This window comes from Euleptes europaea, chromosome 11 (genome assembly GCF_029931775.1).
Source record: "Euleptes europaea isolate rEulEur1 chromosome 11, rEulEur1.hap1, whole genome shotgun sequence".
NCBI lineage: Eukaryota > Metazoa > Chordata > Lepidosauria > Squamata > Sphaerodactylidae > Euleptes > Euleptes europaea.
The window spans coordinates 57,971,975-57,989,268 of record NC_079322.1 but is presented as its reverse complement, the minus strand read 5'-3'; the positions used below and the strand labels follow the sequence as shown (position 1 = coordinate 57,989,268).

General features: G+C 46.2%; 1 protein-coding gene across 2 annotated transcripts in view; it reads right to left on the bottom strand.

The window, feature by feature from the left end:
- ARMC3 (armadillo repeat containing 3) overlaps nt 1-17,294 on the bottom strand; it is a 62,182-nt gene that overhangs the window by 36,854 nt on the left and 8,034 nt on the right. For both annotated transcript variants that reach the window (XM_056857674.1, XM_056857675.1), the window contains exons 4-7: nt 14,504-14,572; nt 14,071-14,246; nt 12,121-12,315; nt 10,450-10,633 (exon numbers count right to left, since the gene is read on the bottom strand). In XM_056857674.1, coding sequence (XP_056713652.1) covers nt 10,450-10,633; nt 12,121-12,315; nt 14,071-14,246; nt 14,504-14,572 — 624 coding nt within the window. The remainder of the gene's footprint in view (nt 1-10,449; nt 10,634-12,120; nt 12,316-14,070; nt 14,247-14,503; nt 14,573-17,294) is intronic.

The window sequence follows — 17,294 nt, the reverse complement described above, 5'->3', positions numbered from 1 at the left end:
AATAGTGAAATTTTATTTCGAATAAAGCTTATCAGATGACCTAGATGTTTTACTTTCCAAGGTACCTCCTTAAGTTGCTTTCTACACAAGTCAAATGGCTTTGGGAGAATGTTAAGAAAACGTAGAAGTGGATTTTGCCACATCACGGTATGTAACTCCAAACACTCTAGAGATGGCATTAACTGGGATTACTGATTGGTTTGACACATAATGGATTATTGCCTCTGGCTTGATGCTGGCCAAACATGTCAGTAATCCTGGTAATGGTCTCTAGAGGGTCTTCATTCTTCAGCAATTCGTTTTTTGTTAAATGTTATTTGTTCCTTGCTATCTAGAATAAAAGTGTTCCCCTTTCCTTCTAAACAGCAGTTGTAATACACGGTATTTTTCAACTGTAAGCATAGGTTGTATTGTAAGAAGACATAAAACCAACATTTGCTTTAACTGTTGAAAGAAAAAATGAAAGCCATTTGAAAGCCTAGCTGAATGCATTTTTTCTTCTCGTAAAGACTAATCACACAACATTGGTTCAAATGATCATAGAGCTGGACTAAGGACTGGCTTTCACTGAGCTCATGTTGAATTTTCTTTCTTTTGCCGTCAAGTCACATCTGACTTACATCGACCCCTGGTGGGGTTTTCAAGGCAAGATATGTTCAGAGGTGGTCTGCCATTGCCTGCCTCCGAGACATGACCCTGGAATTCCTTGGAGGTCTCCCATCCAAACACTTGCCAGGGTTGACTCTGCTTAGCTTCTGAGATCCGACAAGATCAGGCTAGCCTGGGCTATCCAGGTCAGAGCATGTTGAATTTACAGCTGAGTAAATATGGATAGGTATGGTACTGCACATCTCTCAATACTGGAATCACATTGGAAGGTCTGATGTCAGAAAACTCCCATTAGTCAGTTTCATATACTTTAAGTAGAGAAACAATTAAACTTCATACCATAGAAGTCAATAAAATTATGCATGGTATGGAGAGAGTGGACAGGGAAAAGCTTTTCTCCCTCTCTCATAATACTAGAACATGGGGTCATCTGCTGAAGCTGCAGGGTGAGAGATTCAAAACGCATAGTTAACACATAGTTAAATTGTGGAACGCCCTGCCCCAGCATGTGGTGATGGCTGCCAACTTGGAAGGTTTTAAGAGGGGAGTGGACATGTTCATGGAGGAGAGGGCTATTCTTGGCAACTAGTAAAAATGGATACTAGTCGTGATGCATACCTATTATCTCCAGGATCAGAGGAGCATGCCTATTATATTAGGTGCGGTGGAACCCAGGCAGGACAATGCTACTGCAGTTGTCTTGTTTGTGGGCTTCCTAGAGGCGCCTGATTGGCCACTGTGTGAACAGACTGCTGGACTTGATGGGCCTTGGTCTGATCCAGCATGGCCTTTCTTATGTTCTTATGTACCATACTTTGCCCACGGTTGACTCTCTACTTAATCAACATTAACTGTCAAGAAGAAGGGTGGCATATTAATCTTTTTTATGTATAAGAGGTCCCTTGAGGGGCAACAACATATAAATAATGCAGTCAAGTCGAAAGTCTTGGTGAATAAGGTGACCTTCTCGTGCCCAAAGGCCGGCAACGAAGGTGCCGGATGAGTAACTCTGGGGAGGCAGCTCCATAAAGGTGGTATCACCAGAGAGGAAGCCTTACCCACCTGAAGATGGGGACACCCAGCAAAGAGCCTCATTAGGTTATTCTAATTGATGGGCAGGTTTGTACAAAAGAAGGTGGTTCAGATAGGTCCCAAATCATATGAAAATTATCAAGCTGCTGTTAAGGGAAATATAAGAACAGCAAGAATATAAAAAGCAGAGTACACAAAACTCACTGAACACCAATTAAAAGGTTAGTGTCATTTAAAAAAAACATATTTGTCTCACATTGGAAAGGTCAAAATGGATTTGTCAGATTAGCCTGTCTAGGAAGGTCCACCTTAAGATTTGGGGGACCTAGCCCAGTTGGCATCAGAAGTGCTGGCCTTCCTATTGGGTTTTATACAGATAGAAGTGAGACTGGGCTTGCAGGTAGGACTTAAATGTAAAATGTAAGTTACAGCGCATTCCTGAGATGCACTGGCAGCCACGCCAAAAGGCCTTTGGAGGCCAGCAACGGCCTCCGCCGGTGCAAGGGCCCACAGTGCTGGTGCCCGGAAGGTGCACGCCAGCGTTGGTGGCCCCAGTGCCAGCATGCAGGTCTGGACACCAGTCCCCGGCTGCTACCGCGGCAGCGCTGGGCTCGGATGCCGCTGGAGCCTCCCGCCGGCATCTGGACGACAGCACAGGCTGCGGTGGCGACCTGGGAGGTGTTCCGGCGACCGGGGGTGTTCCCAGGGTGTTCCAGCACCGGCCGGGGGCCGGTGTCAGGCTGCTATCTCGGTTTCGTTATTGCCTCTGTCTCTGCGCTGTATTGTCTGCCCCCCAAGGTCGCATACCTAGGCCTGGGAACTCAGCTCCTGGGAAACTGTATTCAGCCTATGCGTGTAATCTCCCGCCTTTCCTGCCTTATAATATCTCCCAGCTAGTGAGTCTCTCATAGCTGTCATTTTATTCGTTTGCACTGTATGCCTATTTGACCAGTAAAAGCCATCTGTTTGGACTCTATATGACTTTGTGGTGATTTCTGGTTCTGTGGGCCAAGGGCTGACATTATGACAGCTATCACTCTTCACCATTCTACTAGCCAGGCTGGAGCCCAGGGGGGTTCGCCTGCCACTTGGATGGGAGCTGTGCAGCTCTCCAGGTGATCTATTACCCTGGAGCCCTTCTCTGAGGATCCTACTCTGTTACAAGACTTAATCGCTGAACTTTTCCGGACGACCCGAGAGGTTTGCCGCTTGAGGGGACTGGTACAGGAACAGTGGCAATCTCTTACAGGACGTCTCTGGATGTTAACGTCGGAGGATACTGATGCTCGTTTAGATCTTCAGGACTTGGATCAATTACTGGACGATGCCCGATTGGCGACTGAGGATTTACAAATATTAACTGGACTTTTGGATAATCTTATTTCTCGAGAAACTCTTTCTACCATGGCGGGAGCCCCGCCGGAGGGTTTTTCCCTGATCCCGGATGCAGCCAGCTGTCAGGCTGAGGCCAAGCGAGTCGCTATTAGCACCGCTCTTCTCCTTGTGGAATGTACAAAGGACACCCCGGTAGCCACCTTGGCTCAAGTTTTGACCTCGACTTTTGGAGCCGAGGCACCCGCACTGGCGGTTCGAGTACAACCTCTGCTGGGCGGGGAACCCGACCCCATACTCTCACTCCTGGAGACAGAACTTTTGCCGCGCATTACGGCAGAGACTGCCCTAAGACTTGAGAACGCCAAAGTTCTTGCGGATCAGCAAGCCGCCGAAGCGGCTAAGGTCGCAAGAGAGAGAGAGGCTGCGGAAGCAGCCAGGGCGGCTGCAGCAAGGATTAGGAATCAGGCGAACGTGGACACGCGCCCCAAGGACAATGTACTAGGGCTATCAGGTCTGTCTTTTTCCCCGGCGTTTGTCCCGTCGCGCGCGACCCAACGCGCACGCCGTTTGGCTGACCGACGTCGAGACTCAGGAGAGTCTGAAGACGAGGATTTATATGGGGATAGCTCTCAATGGGCCACAAGCTTCTGGACCAGTAAGCCTCATCTTACTGGTGGCCCAAGTGAGGAGGTTCATCTCTTACGAGCCCAGAATCGGGAGCTCTCCGACCGTGTTGATCAACTCCAGGAAGTAATGGAACGTATGCTTCAGGAGAACAGGCAATTACAACAAACCCTGATAGCTCAGAGACAGCCCGTTCCGATACCGGGTCAGGGGGTACCCGTACAGCCACCCGCTAATGTGCCTGCTCCACCCTTGCCTCCTGGAGCTCCTGTTGCTCCTCCGCCCGGACCACCCGTGCAACCACCCGCTAATGTGCCTGCTCCACCCTTGCCTCCTGGAGCTCCTGTTGTCCCTCCTCCCGGACCACCCGTGCAACCGGGTCAACCTGCGCCCGGCCCTTGGAAGCAACTCAAATTGAGGACTACGTATGACGGATCTCTCGAGACTTTGCCTTGTTTCTTGCATCAAGTGGACAGTTATATGCGAGAACAAGGACAACTTTTCCCCACGGAAGATAGCCGGGTGCGTTACGTAGCTTCCCTTCTGACAGGTAAAGCGGCTGACTGGATGGTCCTCCAGTTTGACACCCGCTCTCGTGCTATTCGTTCCCTCAACAACTTCATGACTGCCCTGAGAAGGAGGTTTGAGGACCCCTTCCTGGGGGAAAGAGCCAAAACGGAACTCTTACAATTAAAACAAGGCTCTGCTACAGTACGAGAATTTGCCGATGAATTTCAACGACTGGCAAGTAAAATTGTAGGTTGGCCCGAGACCACCCTGATCCATCATTTCAGGGAAGCCTTGCATCCTGACATTCTGAACTGGTCTTACATGCGGGGCGATCCCGATACCCTCGAAGACTGGATCCTATTAGCCGAGGAAGTGGAAAGCCGCCGACGCTTTATTTCTCTCGTCCGTCAAAAGCACAAGGAAAAAGGCACCCAAAAGCCTCAACCCAAGGCACCACTGCTTGTCCCACGAAATCCCCCACGTCCGCCCCAGGAACGTGAAGCCCGATTTCAGAGGGGTGCCTGTCTTACTTGCAGAGAAATGGGCCACTTTGCAGCCGTTTGCCCGCGCCGCCAGGAATTATTTCGTCCCAGCACGACAACCCGCGCCCGAGGTCGTCCACCACGCAGAGGCACCGCGGCCACCCGCAGCGCAGCTCCGGGAAGACCCACACCCTCTGCACTCCATGCCGGGGACCCAGCCTCCCTGCCTACTACCAACGACCCCGCCGGGTCTCGGATTACAAGTGCCCCATTGGGGGACAACTTTCCCTCTTCGGATGAGGAAAATCCTTGGATTTCTCCAGCCTTAAACCTGGAATCTCCCCTCGACTTGTCAAAAAACGGCTCCGGTCTGTGGTGAATGGAGCGTCTCCACAGACCTCTCAGGATCTTCCTATCAAACCGAATGCTCCTACCAAAATCAAAGAAGTGGACTCCACCGTCTACGTGGATGCAGTTTTACAACAACTTAACGGTGGCCCACAAATCCCCGTCAAAGCACTAATTGACTCCGGTTGCTGTCGCACTCTCATAAGCGAAGCCACTTTTGCTGCACTCAGAGCCGACTCTGAGGCTTTACCCGCCCCCGTCCAATTTGCCCAAATGGACGGAAGCCATTTCCAGGGGGGTCCAGTTGATCACCGCACCATAGGGGTGGCAATGGGAATTGGTTCCCACTGGGAACAAATAGACTTCACTATAGCCCCTATCCGATTTGAAGTGGTCTTGGGAATTAACTGGATTAAAGGACATAGTCCCAGTATTGATTGGGAAACAAACACTATCTCCTTCGCTAGTCCCACCTGCGACCAGCATCGGCAAAACTTTGCTCTGCTATACCCGCCCGTTCCAGCATTAACCTCTACTGCCCCAACACCACCGGCTCTACCCGCTGTATACCGGGACTTTGAAGATGTCTTCGACCTTAGGGAATGTGATGCCTTACCCCCCCACCGGGCCTCAGACTGTGCGATTGAAGTGGTAAAGGACTGCACATTAACCAAGAGTAAGATTTACCCTATGAGCGCTTCCGAGCGCACTGTCCTCCGGGACTTTTTGGACAAAAACCTCGCCAGAGGGTTCATTCGCCCTTCGAATGCCCCAAACTCGGCCCCCGCGTTTTTCGTCCGGAAAAAAGAGGGCGACCTTCGCCTGTGCATTGACTTCAGAAAGCTCAATGCGGTTACCCAGACCAACGCCTATCCTATCCCATTAATATCAGATATTTTGGGACAATTACAGGAAGGCCGTGTGTTCTCTAAATTAGACTTGGTGGAAGCTTACTACCGAGTCCGTATCCGCGAAGGGGATGAGCACCTCACTGCCTTCTCTAGCTGTTTCGGAATGTATGAATTCCTTGTGATGCCGTTCGGATTAAAAGGGGCCCCGGGGGTCTTCATGCAACTCATCAATGAAATCCTACATGACCTTCTATATCGTGGGGTGGTGGTCTACTTAGATGACATTCTCATTTATTCGAAAACTATGGACGAGCATGTGGCTCTGGTCAGGGAAGTTCTGCAACGCCTGCGTAACCATCAACTTTTCGCAAAACTAGCTAAGTGCGAATTTCACCAAAGCAAACTCACGTTTTTGGGATACATCATCTCCCACCAAGGTCTTCGCATGGACCCCGCCAAAGTCCAAGCCGTCCTCGATTGGACTCCCCCCACCAACCGTAAGCAAGTACAGCAATTTCTGGGATTTGCAAACTTCTATCGAGGATTCATCCCTAACTTCGCCCAGGTGGCTCTACCCATTACAGACCTACTGAAAACTAAGGGAAAAGTAAGCTCAGCTGCCTTGCCCTCCGCAAAAATCCTATGGACTGAGCAATGCCAAGCCGCCTTTCTGGCCCTCAAACGCCTCTTCACTTCGGAGCCGGTGCTACAGCACCCAGACCCAAATCAAATGTTCATTGTGCAAGTCGATGCTTCCGATGTAGCCATGGGAGGGGCTCTCCTCCAGCAAGGACCGGATGGTCTTCTTCACCCTTGCGCTTACTTTTCAAAAAAATCTGCGCACGCTCAATTAAACTGGCCCATCTGGGAGAAAGAGGCCTCAGCAGTTCATCATGCACTGACTCTATGGCGACAATTCTTGGAAGGGTCTAAAGTCCCCTTTGAGGTTTGGACCGATCACAAAAATCTAGCTGCCCTCACGGGGTCCCATAAGCTATCGGCGAAACAACAACGGTGGGCGGAGTTCTTTGCTCAGTTCCGTTTCACCCTGAAGCACGTCCCTGGGAAGCAGAACGTTCTCGCGGATGCCCTCTCCCGTTTACCACAATATCCGGTAAAACTCGAGAGACCCACCAACTCTCTGTTCACCCCTATGCAACGTGGGGCCCTACCTATGCTGGCTGTGCAAACTCGATCCCAGCATCAGCACACCTTACCCAACTTACAAGCTCCGCCAGCCCAACCGGCTGCCCAGCCGCCACCGCAACAAACCGGAGTTCCCGCCCTTCCTACCCCTCCGACCACCCAGCCGCCTGCAGTCTGCGCGCCGCCGCACGTAAGCACTAGCCCCATAACTGTTTCTAAGATCTCCATGGCCGACGGGGGGGCCCCCTCCAAAATCCCCATCTCCGAGTCCTTTTTAACTGTCCTGCGGGACCAGTGCCTTTTAGAACGTTCCGCTCATACCCTACCTCCTGGTGTTTTGGAACAAGGAGGATCCTGGTACAAGGACTCGAAATTGTATGTACCCAAAGCTCTCCGGAAAGACGTTTTACATTTAGCTCATGGAGCCAAAACAGCTGGGCACTTTGGGTTTCTGAAAACCCTTCACTTATTGCGCAGACAGTTCTGGTGGGGGGGAATGCGTTCCGACATTGACTCCTTCATCCGCAGCTGTCCCGTTTGTGCCGCTGCGAAACGATCGCAGGGCAAACCCCCGGGACTGCTACAACCTCTTGAAATGCCCAGCAAACCTTGGGAAGTGATTGCTATGGACTTCATGACTGATCTCCCTCTCAGTGGGGGTAAAACTGTGTTGTGGGTTGTTACTGATTTGTTTTCTAAGCAAATACATTTGATTCCATGCGCAGGGATCCCCTCTGCTCAGAAACTGGCCCGCCTCTTCGTGACGCATATCTTTCGTTTACATTCGTTTCCGCGTAAAATAATTTGTGACCGCGGAAGTGGTTTCGTTTCTAAGTTTTGGAAAGCTTTCCTCAAGTTGGTGGGAGTGGAACAAGGGTTGTCTAGTGCATACCATCCTCAAACTGATGGTCAAACTGAACGTGTCAATGCTGTACTTGAATGTTATTTACGCTGTTATGTTAACTACCACCAGGATAACTGGGTGGAACTGTTACCTTTAGCAGAATATGCCTACAATAATGCCATGCATCAATCCACAGGTTTTAGCCCATTTTTTGCTGTGTATGGACAAGATTTCAGTCCCATCGCTCCTGCAGATGATGTGGAGGGGGAGGGGAACCCCGACATTGCCTCCTGGGCACACGCCCTCCGTACCACTTGGCCCTGGCTCGTTAGCAACCTCGACCGGGCCAAACGTAAATACAAAGCGCAAGCTGACAAACATCGCTCCCCCGGGGGTGATCTACAAGTGGGTGCTTTGGTTTACCTTTCCACCAAAAATCTCCGTTCCACCCAACCGTGCCATAAGCTCAGTGCTAAATTCATTGGCCCTTTCCCCATCACCCGGGTCATAAACCCTGTCACGGTGGAACTGGCTCTCCCCAAATCCTTGAGGCGTGTGCATCCTGTTTTCCACATTAGCCTCCTCAAACCCCATGTTGCTTCTCCACAGTGGCATCCGGACCCACCTCCTGCGCAACCCATCATGGTGGGGGGGGAGGAACACTTCGAAGTCTCCAAAATCCTTGACTCCCGTGTTCACCATGGCAACCTGCAATATTTAGTCCGTTGGAAACATTTCCCCCCTGCCTATGACGAATGGGTGCGCGCACGGGATGTCTCCGCCCCCGACCTCGTCGACGCCTTTCACATTGCTTACCCGGATAGGCCAGCCCCCTTGCGAACTGGGAGGGGGCCTTGAGGGGAGCAGAATGTCAGGCTGCTATCTCGGTTTCGTTATTGCCTCTGTCTCTGCGCTGTATTGTCTGCCCCCCAAGGTCGCATACCTAGGCCTGGGAACTCAGCTCCTGGGAAACTGTATTCAGCCTATGCGTGTAATCTCCCGCCTTTCCTGCCTTATAATATCTCCCAGCTAGTGAGTCTCTCATAGCTGTCATTTTATTCGTTTGCACTGTATGCCTATTTGACCAGTAAAAGCCATCTGTTTGGACTCTATATGACTTTGTGGTGATTTCTGGTTCTGTGGGCCAAGGGCTGACAGCCGGAGCCGTAGTTAGGCGGCCTCCTGAGCCGTTTCGACTCGGGAACGCCCCCTTTTATTTTTAGCAAGATACGCCACCTAAAAGGTGTCGTATCTCCCCTGCAACCCTATGCAGGTTGCATGGAGTTTTGGGCATTGGGTTGCCTCCTAAGCTCGGCATCCGCATTCCTCTCAGGAATGCGCTGTAAAACACTGAAAAATTAAGAAATGGCAAGAAAGAAGAAGCTTTTCAGCCTTAGAAACTGATTATGAATATTCCTAAATTTAAGTAATAATTCTAAAGATGTTAGTAACCCTTAGATGCTAGAAACAAGAAAATTTAAGATTTCTGCCACAGCTTATGTCACCAAAAGCCCTTTATGGATTTAGAATCCTATTATGGACAACAAGAAGTACATTATTCTTTATATTATTACATTTTGTAAAATGTTACTGCTTTGATTGCAACTTGACAAATCATTATATGGTTGGAATTTGAGACTTATTTAAACAGTGCTGTCTTGCTGAGAGCAAGCTATGGGTATCCAGCCAGTATACTTCAGAATTACACAGTGATGCTGAAACAAAAGCAGTCCATTCCATTGATCATATAAATAAAGAATTATAAAAAGCATAAATATATAAAAAATGAAGTGGTTAATCCACTGGCGATAGTAATCTAAATAGTATTTTATAAAACCTGTTATATCTCGGCAAATATATCCCAGCAGCCTGAGATCGACATGGCAAATTCTAAGACCCTGAAGAGTCAATACTACTATTGTTCTTTGAATGAATAACTTGGAATGAAAATATTTGCTGGAAAAAAACCTTAGATCCTAGTGGCTCAAATAAAAGAAAGACACACAAGATAAAGGTTTGAGTTACCAACATCTTCTGTGAGCTTTTCCTTACTTACACACTGCATTTACCAGTGGATACAGGGACAACATTTTAGCAAGTACCTGACTGCAGGCAAGGCTGTCAAGACTGGGGAGAGGGGAACTAGGTGAACAAAATCCTAGGGCCCAAGAAGGCAGGCGGAAATCATAACATTCTTGCAGCAAAAGATAACTTGATATGTTTTGCTGTTAAGCAAAAAGTTGAGAAAATAGAGGGGCCTTTTCCAGCTCTGCCCCTGGTAGTTCCTCACTCACTCATTCACCCACCCCCCTCTCTCATTCATTCATTCTCCTTCTTTCATTCATTCATTCTCTCTCTTTCATACATTCTCCGTCTTTCTCTTATTCGTTCATTCTCTTCTTCCCTCTCTCTCCCTCTCTCATTCATTCATTCTCCCCCTCCCTCTCCCCCTCCCACCCCTCTCCCTCTCTCCCCCCTTCTCTCATTTGCCCTTGTGAGAGGAAGTAATGAACAAGTAAATCCTACTGAGTTGTTATTTATGTCACTTTTCTCACCATTTGCACACACATTCCCCCCACAACCATGAAAATGAACTTCCGAATTGCCACAAACATGCCCTAAAGACTTTTCTTAAGAAATACGATGTGAATTTCAGAAGTGACCTTACGATCGTGAGCTGATTTCGCAATTGCTTTTGCTGCATTCTTCTGAAAATCAGTAAGTGTGGAAACTTCGGTGAAAGCAAGTAGTTTTCTGAGACCTCCTGTCTCCTGAATCAATTGCACAGTGTCCACATCCTCAAGACAGTTTGCCACCACTCCAAGGGCTTCCACATGTAGATCATTAAATTCCTTAAACAATCATGAAATGAGGAGGGAAAGGGCTTTCAAAGTGCAATATGTTATTACTTAAAAAAAAAAAAGACGAAAATAAACACAAACATGAACACAAAAAATGAATAACCAAGATATAGTCTCACACAAAGTTATTCATAAAAACAAATAAACACAAGTGTTAAATTATTGCTGACAAATCATACACAATACAACACTATGCGTAGAGTTGTTATCTAAATTTAAAGCAAGAAATATAAACTGCTTGGCATATCCATTTCACTAACAACAGTATCTGCCCCAAAAGAGTTCCCCTTTCAAATAAGTTTGTACCTACTTGGCTGCATATTATGATACAAAACATGCCATTCACTGGGCCTCTCTTTTAAAAAATATGTCCACAGCCTTCATAAGGCTATATGGAGATTTTGTTAGTCTATACAATAACAAAGTGTGTTATTATTCTCTCTGAAACAATTAAAAACAGAAGGGAAAGTATTCCACTGACTCTAATAGGATTCTGAACATTAACCCTGTAAAATTTGGCCTCTTAAAATTTCCAAGAGATTTAAAGTTAATTTTGCTTCACCGTTTCCCTTTGAGACAAGTAGGTAAGGTAAAGGTCCCCTGTGCAAGCACCGGGTCATTCCTGACCCATGGGGTGACGCCACATCCCAACGTTTCCAAGGCAGACTTTGTTTGCAGGGTAGTTTGTCAGTGCCTTCCCCAGTCATCTTCCCTTTACCCCCAGCAAGCTGGGTACTCATTTAACCGACCTCGGAAGGATGGAAGGCTGAGTCAACCTTGAGCCGGCTACCTGAAACCGACTTCCGTTGGGATCGAACTCAGGTCGTGAGCAGAGCTTTTGACTGCAGTATTGCAGCTTAACACTCTGCGCCACGGGGCTCCTCAGACAAGTAGACATGATGCATATTTTATAAAACTGGCTAATAGAGACAGAAGGTTCCTTTCATTCCAATTACAGCCTAGTATGCTTTGTTATGAAACTAAAACTTAGATTATTCTCCTCCATATTATGCTTTTGATAGCTGGTGATAGCAGCAGCATCCCAATTACTAAAAAAAGCATACATCGCAAGGTATTTGCCAGGATGCATTCTCCTGTGCTGGAGTTCAGAAGCTCACATATAGCAACTTGAGTTGTAACCATGGTTGCTTGTCTGGGGCTACGCAGGCAGTTGAACAGATGGTTAGTGCTGTCTACTGTGACAACATTTAGTGTTGATCACCTGAGGGTTTTGTGGGGGAGGGAGGGACTGATCCAAATAGTATCTTTCCCAGCAACTGGTAGATAACTCTGTCCATCTGTTCAATGGGAACATCATCTTTGGTTTGGACCATTAAACTTCAATATTTCACAAAGCCAGAAAGAACAAGCTAAGGATGTTAGTAAACATTTTGCAAGAAGGTAAGAATTACTATATAGAGAGCAAACATTTTAAATTGTAGGTTCCTGCTTGACTATATATTTCAATTTAATGGTACCTTAGTTTCCAGTATCTTTAAAAGGTGATCAAGTCCTTGGTTTTCTCGAAGCATCACTCTCGTTTCCCTATCTATTGTGATCACTCCTAAAGTTTTGATAGCTAACAACTGAATAATTGGGTAGTCAGACTTCAGAAGTTCCAACAAAGGAGGAATCACATTTAGTTCCCGAACTGCAGCACGACTCTGAAAATCCTACGGTTAAATACCAAACAAACTGATGGAAAGCAGTTTTGCAAAACGAGCACAAGGGAACACAAATTCAGTAATGCAGCTAAAGGTGTTATTATTTTGAAGTTGTTGGCTATGATGCTCCTAATAACATTCAGCAATTGTATATAATGTAATAAATATTCTCAATGGGTAACATTCATCTCACATTTTAAAATGCTTCTCAAGAGGAAAACATTAACTAAGCTAAAAAAAAGTTGGCACATTACATTAATTTCTTAAAGAAATGGTTCATCCCAATGCAATTTTGATGAATTTAGCTAAGTGTGACGATGATATTTACATACGGTACTTTACTACACTTTCACTGGCCAGTTTTCTCCCCCCCCCTTTAAAAATAAAAAAGGTTAAAACTGTGCTACTTTCAGCCTTTTATAGCATGCAACTCCCCACAAAAGAATGGCTACTATTCAGTATTAAAATGGTAAAAATAAAAAAAGTTATAAGCTAAAATAGCATTCTTCACATGTTGCTGTTCAATTTCCTTTATCATTCTGAGCAAGCACCAGGTGCAGTTGTCCAGATACCTTACAACAAAGACAGCTAGCTAGCAAAAGAAGGGAAACAGCAAAATGCGATTCAGAATAAAGACATGCTCTGATGCCCTAGAAAAGATTGAACTGTGAATTGAATTCATTACCAAGCTGATTCACTTACAGCCCGATCCACAATGCAGTTAAACTGGAGTATTTGGATTTAAGCCAATTTGGGTCCACTGATGTAAATGCAGCTAAATCGACTTAAATCCTAGTATTTCCTCTTAACTGGATTGTGGATCAGGCTGTTACTCTCTGAAAAGAACTCCTATACAAATGCACTATTCTGTTGCTAACCAGCATATGGTGACATTAACACTGATTGTGAAAGTAACCAATTACAATAACCCTCCTTCTCTCATGAAAAAGAGCTGTCAAAAGCATTTTCCTTAGAGTTACAAAGATGTGCTAAATCATGGTGTGTTATGCAAGAAAAAGAGGGGAAAAAACAATTTCTGGCCCTACCACAGACAGACATTTTCATAGCCCCTTTTACATGGGTCAAACAATTTTTCCACACAATGGAGAGATGATTGATTTTATGCATTTGAGTCTTTAAGATTATTTCTTTTATAAACATGCAAATAGGGATTGTTACACCCTAGACAAACATACTTAATTGGAACTAAATTCTAATGGAATCAGTGGGATTTACCTTTTAGTAAACTGCCCCAACCGAGTGCAAAAGATACACAAATTTCTAGCCCTCCATGAATGTGAAACAATATTATATGACAGCCCTAATAATCTTAGAAGCATAGAATCATAGAGTTGGAAGGGACCTCTACAATCATCTAGTCTAACCTCCTGCAGAATGCAGGAAATTCACAACTACCCCCACACACACACACGCATCCCCAGGCAGGGTTGGGGAAGGTGTGTCATACTCCTTTCCTTCCTCCTGCTTAATATGTGATGAGCATATCTATCTGTGGTCAGAGATGACCATGCTACTCCTGTTAGGTGTGCAGGGGCAGGGGAAGGGGGGGGCACAGCCTTCTTCAGCACATCCAGTTCTAAGACTGGGAGGGGGGTGTCAGTGGAGAATGAGATACCAGGAAAATAAAAATTGATATAAATGAAATTAGAACCATGCTCCAACCAAGAATTAAATCTGAAGATGAATTGGCAAGAAAAGGTATATGTAATCAATAATGGGGCGGAGGGGGGGAGGAATCATCACCTGTACCATGCTGTAGATGCATTCAACGCAATTCTTCTTAACATCAGGATCGGGACTGCTGAGCAGTCTGATAAGCGGTTCTAGTCCACCTTGCTCAAATATTTGCACTTTGCTGTTGTATTCAACTGCCATATGCGTCAGGCAAAGGCTGGCAAACTCATGGACGATTACGTCTTCTACAGAATAAAAATTAAGCTGTACTGTTAGAAATGTCAACTGCCCAGGAGATGCTTGCTTATCAAAAGGCGACTTGAAACTCAACACATAGTCACTGCTAATCTCATACTATTTGGATGTACTCATGGAATCAGCAAACAACAGCACAAATAAATGCATTTATTTCAGACATTTCAAAAAGCCACAATATTTTTTTAAAAAAATTATCAAATGATAACATAAACTAAAGCTCCCACAAACGAGCACTGCAAGTTACCTTCTGGTGCCAAGCGAGCTATGAATGCATGGGTGACGTCTAGCTGCCTTAATGATTTTTTCACATCATCTACAATGAAGGAAATATAGATATGAAACTATATATTTAGTTAATTGAAGAAATACACCCTACAATCAGAACTGCCGAGGCATAGTTAATATCATTGTTTAATCCTACAGGGGTGAAAGAGATCTCTGATTAGACTAGGAGCAACAAGAACGTTGGAGCACAGCACACTTCTCTGAAAGCTGACAGGAGGAAGATATTATGTAAATTAGAAACACTAAAAAAGCAAGCAACTGCCAAACACTTTTTAGAAGATTTTCAGTGCCATCCTGTGCAGTCACTCTGGTCTAAGCCCATTGCTTTCAATAGGTTTAGAGTAATTCTGCATCAACTGCACTTGCCAAACCCCATCAAATGTACAATAATATTCCATCACGGATTGAAGAAAACTGTCAAATAATCTCTTTTACAGTACCATTTTTGGCAACAGTTCTGCAAAAGCTTTCATGATGAAGCCTATCCAAAAACGAGTTTCATATGAATTACAGATTAATTAAATAGCCATCTTTTTAAAACTACACATGAAGCTGCCTTATACTGAATCAGACCCTTGGTCCATCAAGATGTATGTTGCTTAATCCCTTTAACTGGAGATGCTGGGGATTGAACCTGGGACCTTCTGCATGCCAAGCAGATTCTCTACCACTGAGCCACGGCCCCTCCCCAACTACAGAACAATGCGGCAGAGAGGCCATGGGAAGCCTTCAGCTGCTACCCAGCCCAACAGTCAACTTGTCAGCAGGCACAGAGAAGGCGGTTGACTCCATCAGCAGCAGCTGGGAGGCAGGGCGGGGCCATGCCACAGGAGCCACCAGTGCTCAGGATGCAGCTTCAGGACCATATTTGGGGGATCGCTACAAGGGCCTTACTGAGCCAAGAGGAAGCAGCCTAGGAGCTGGGCTGTGTGCCAGGCCACTACCAGCCTGTAAAGGCCAGTTGGGAGGAGGCAACTAGGGGGTGAAGCAGCAGAAAAGACAACCCTGGACATAGTGGAGAAAGGAGGGAGAAGGAGGGGCTGTGACTCAGTGGCGGAGCATCTGCTTGGCATGCAGAAGGTCCCAGGTTCAATCCCCGGCATCTCCAGTTAAAGGGACTAGGCAAGTAGGTGAAGTGAAAGACCCCTGCCTGAGACCCTGGAGAGCAGCTGCTGGTCTGACCAGACAAAACTGACTTTGATGGACCAAGGGTCCGATTCAGTATAAGGCAGCTTATACTGTTCAAGGAACAGTGATGGAATGTGTCAGAATGTTGGGTATTAGATAGCGAGCTTTGCTACATGTCAGACAGTTAAGGGTCAATATTGTAACTGACCAAGTGGTCAGTATGGTGGCCATTGCAATCGTGCCTGGTGGTCACGTATATGACAATTTGCACGTTTAACTGCTTTCGATATCCTTTGTTTGGAAGTGAAAGTAGTTCAGTTCCCTTCTACTCCTTTTTCGGATGCCAGCCTGCTAGGATGGAGAGGCTTTCTTGTCCTTTAAGAATGCCTACTCGTGAGTAAGCTTAGCGCCTGCCAGATGCTTCTGGCAAGCATAGGAAACCTAGAATGTAGGAAGGATTATTTGTTTTGCTCCCAGGTATTTTCCTTTACCCTGAGTTTAGAGTAAATCTTGTTTATTACTAAGACAAACGTCTTGTGTCTTTTGTGCGTGTGTGTGAGTCAAGCTTTATTTTCAATAGACCATGATCAACGATCCACTCCCTCTGAATGGTAGCAGTAAGCCCTTAAGAAGCAAGATGGAGAACCACAAGACATGGAAGGAGTGAGCGAAGCAGGCCAGGCATAGCATGGCACTGAGCAGGGAAGCTGAGGAAGACTGGAATAGTGGCTGGGTGAAGGAAACTGTGGGCAGCTGAACTTCATCTGTCGCAATAAAGGTGTTTTCCTGGACTCCTCTGCCTGGAGGTAGGGTTGTAATGGAAGGCGCCTTCAGTATGCCCCTTCCCCCAGGAGGGGTGACATTCAGTAAGAGGGATGTTGTGGTTCAAAGCCAGATACTCTTAAGGTATTTTTTAATGTGAATAGTCTGTGAAGGGGAAGCAAAGAACACTTAATAAACCCTAGTTTGTGTGCATTTGTCAAGGTCTCCCAAATGGAAATCTAAAAGAGCCTGCTTCTTCTTCCTAACTTCCTAACTCTGGAAGAAATTATATTGTAACATATGTGCAACCCTATCTGGTTTACAAATTGGACTACTTAACAGTGAAACAATTGCAGCACGCTTTAAAAACATGAAACCATGTCACTAGTCTAAGCCAGACCTGTGCCGTCTGTGAGACATCAGCCTACCAGCAGTGTATTGTAGGTGTTTGACAGTCTTCCTATTTTTGCTGCCTCTGGCAGACAACAAAAACAGACGCTTTACTCGAGCTCCTGGTGACTTGCCAAATAGGGCTGTTAAGCTGCATTTGGCTTGGTGGGTAACAAGCTGCGTAAGCTGAACCTGGGCTGAATCACCACCCATAAGCTCTAGGTTACCTTTGTCTGTAGGGCCTCTTCACTTCCATCTTTCCAGTAGAAGAGACACTGAGGATGGGACAGTTACCTCTACTTTAGCTATTGGGATTACCCTAACTCCACAATGCTAAAGCAGTCCTAAGAATTCGGACAAATTGTTCTACGGTCATTCCACCAGAATTTGAGATACAGTGATCTCACCAGCTGCATCAGTATCATGTTGCTGTCAGACACCACTGCAAGAAACCAAGCGTATAAAAGAAG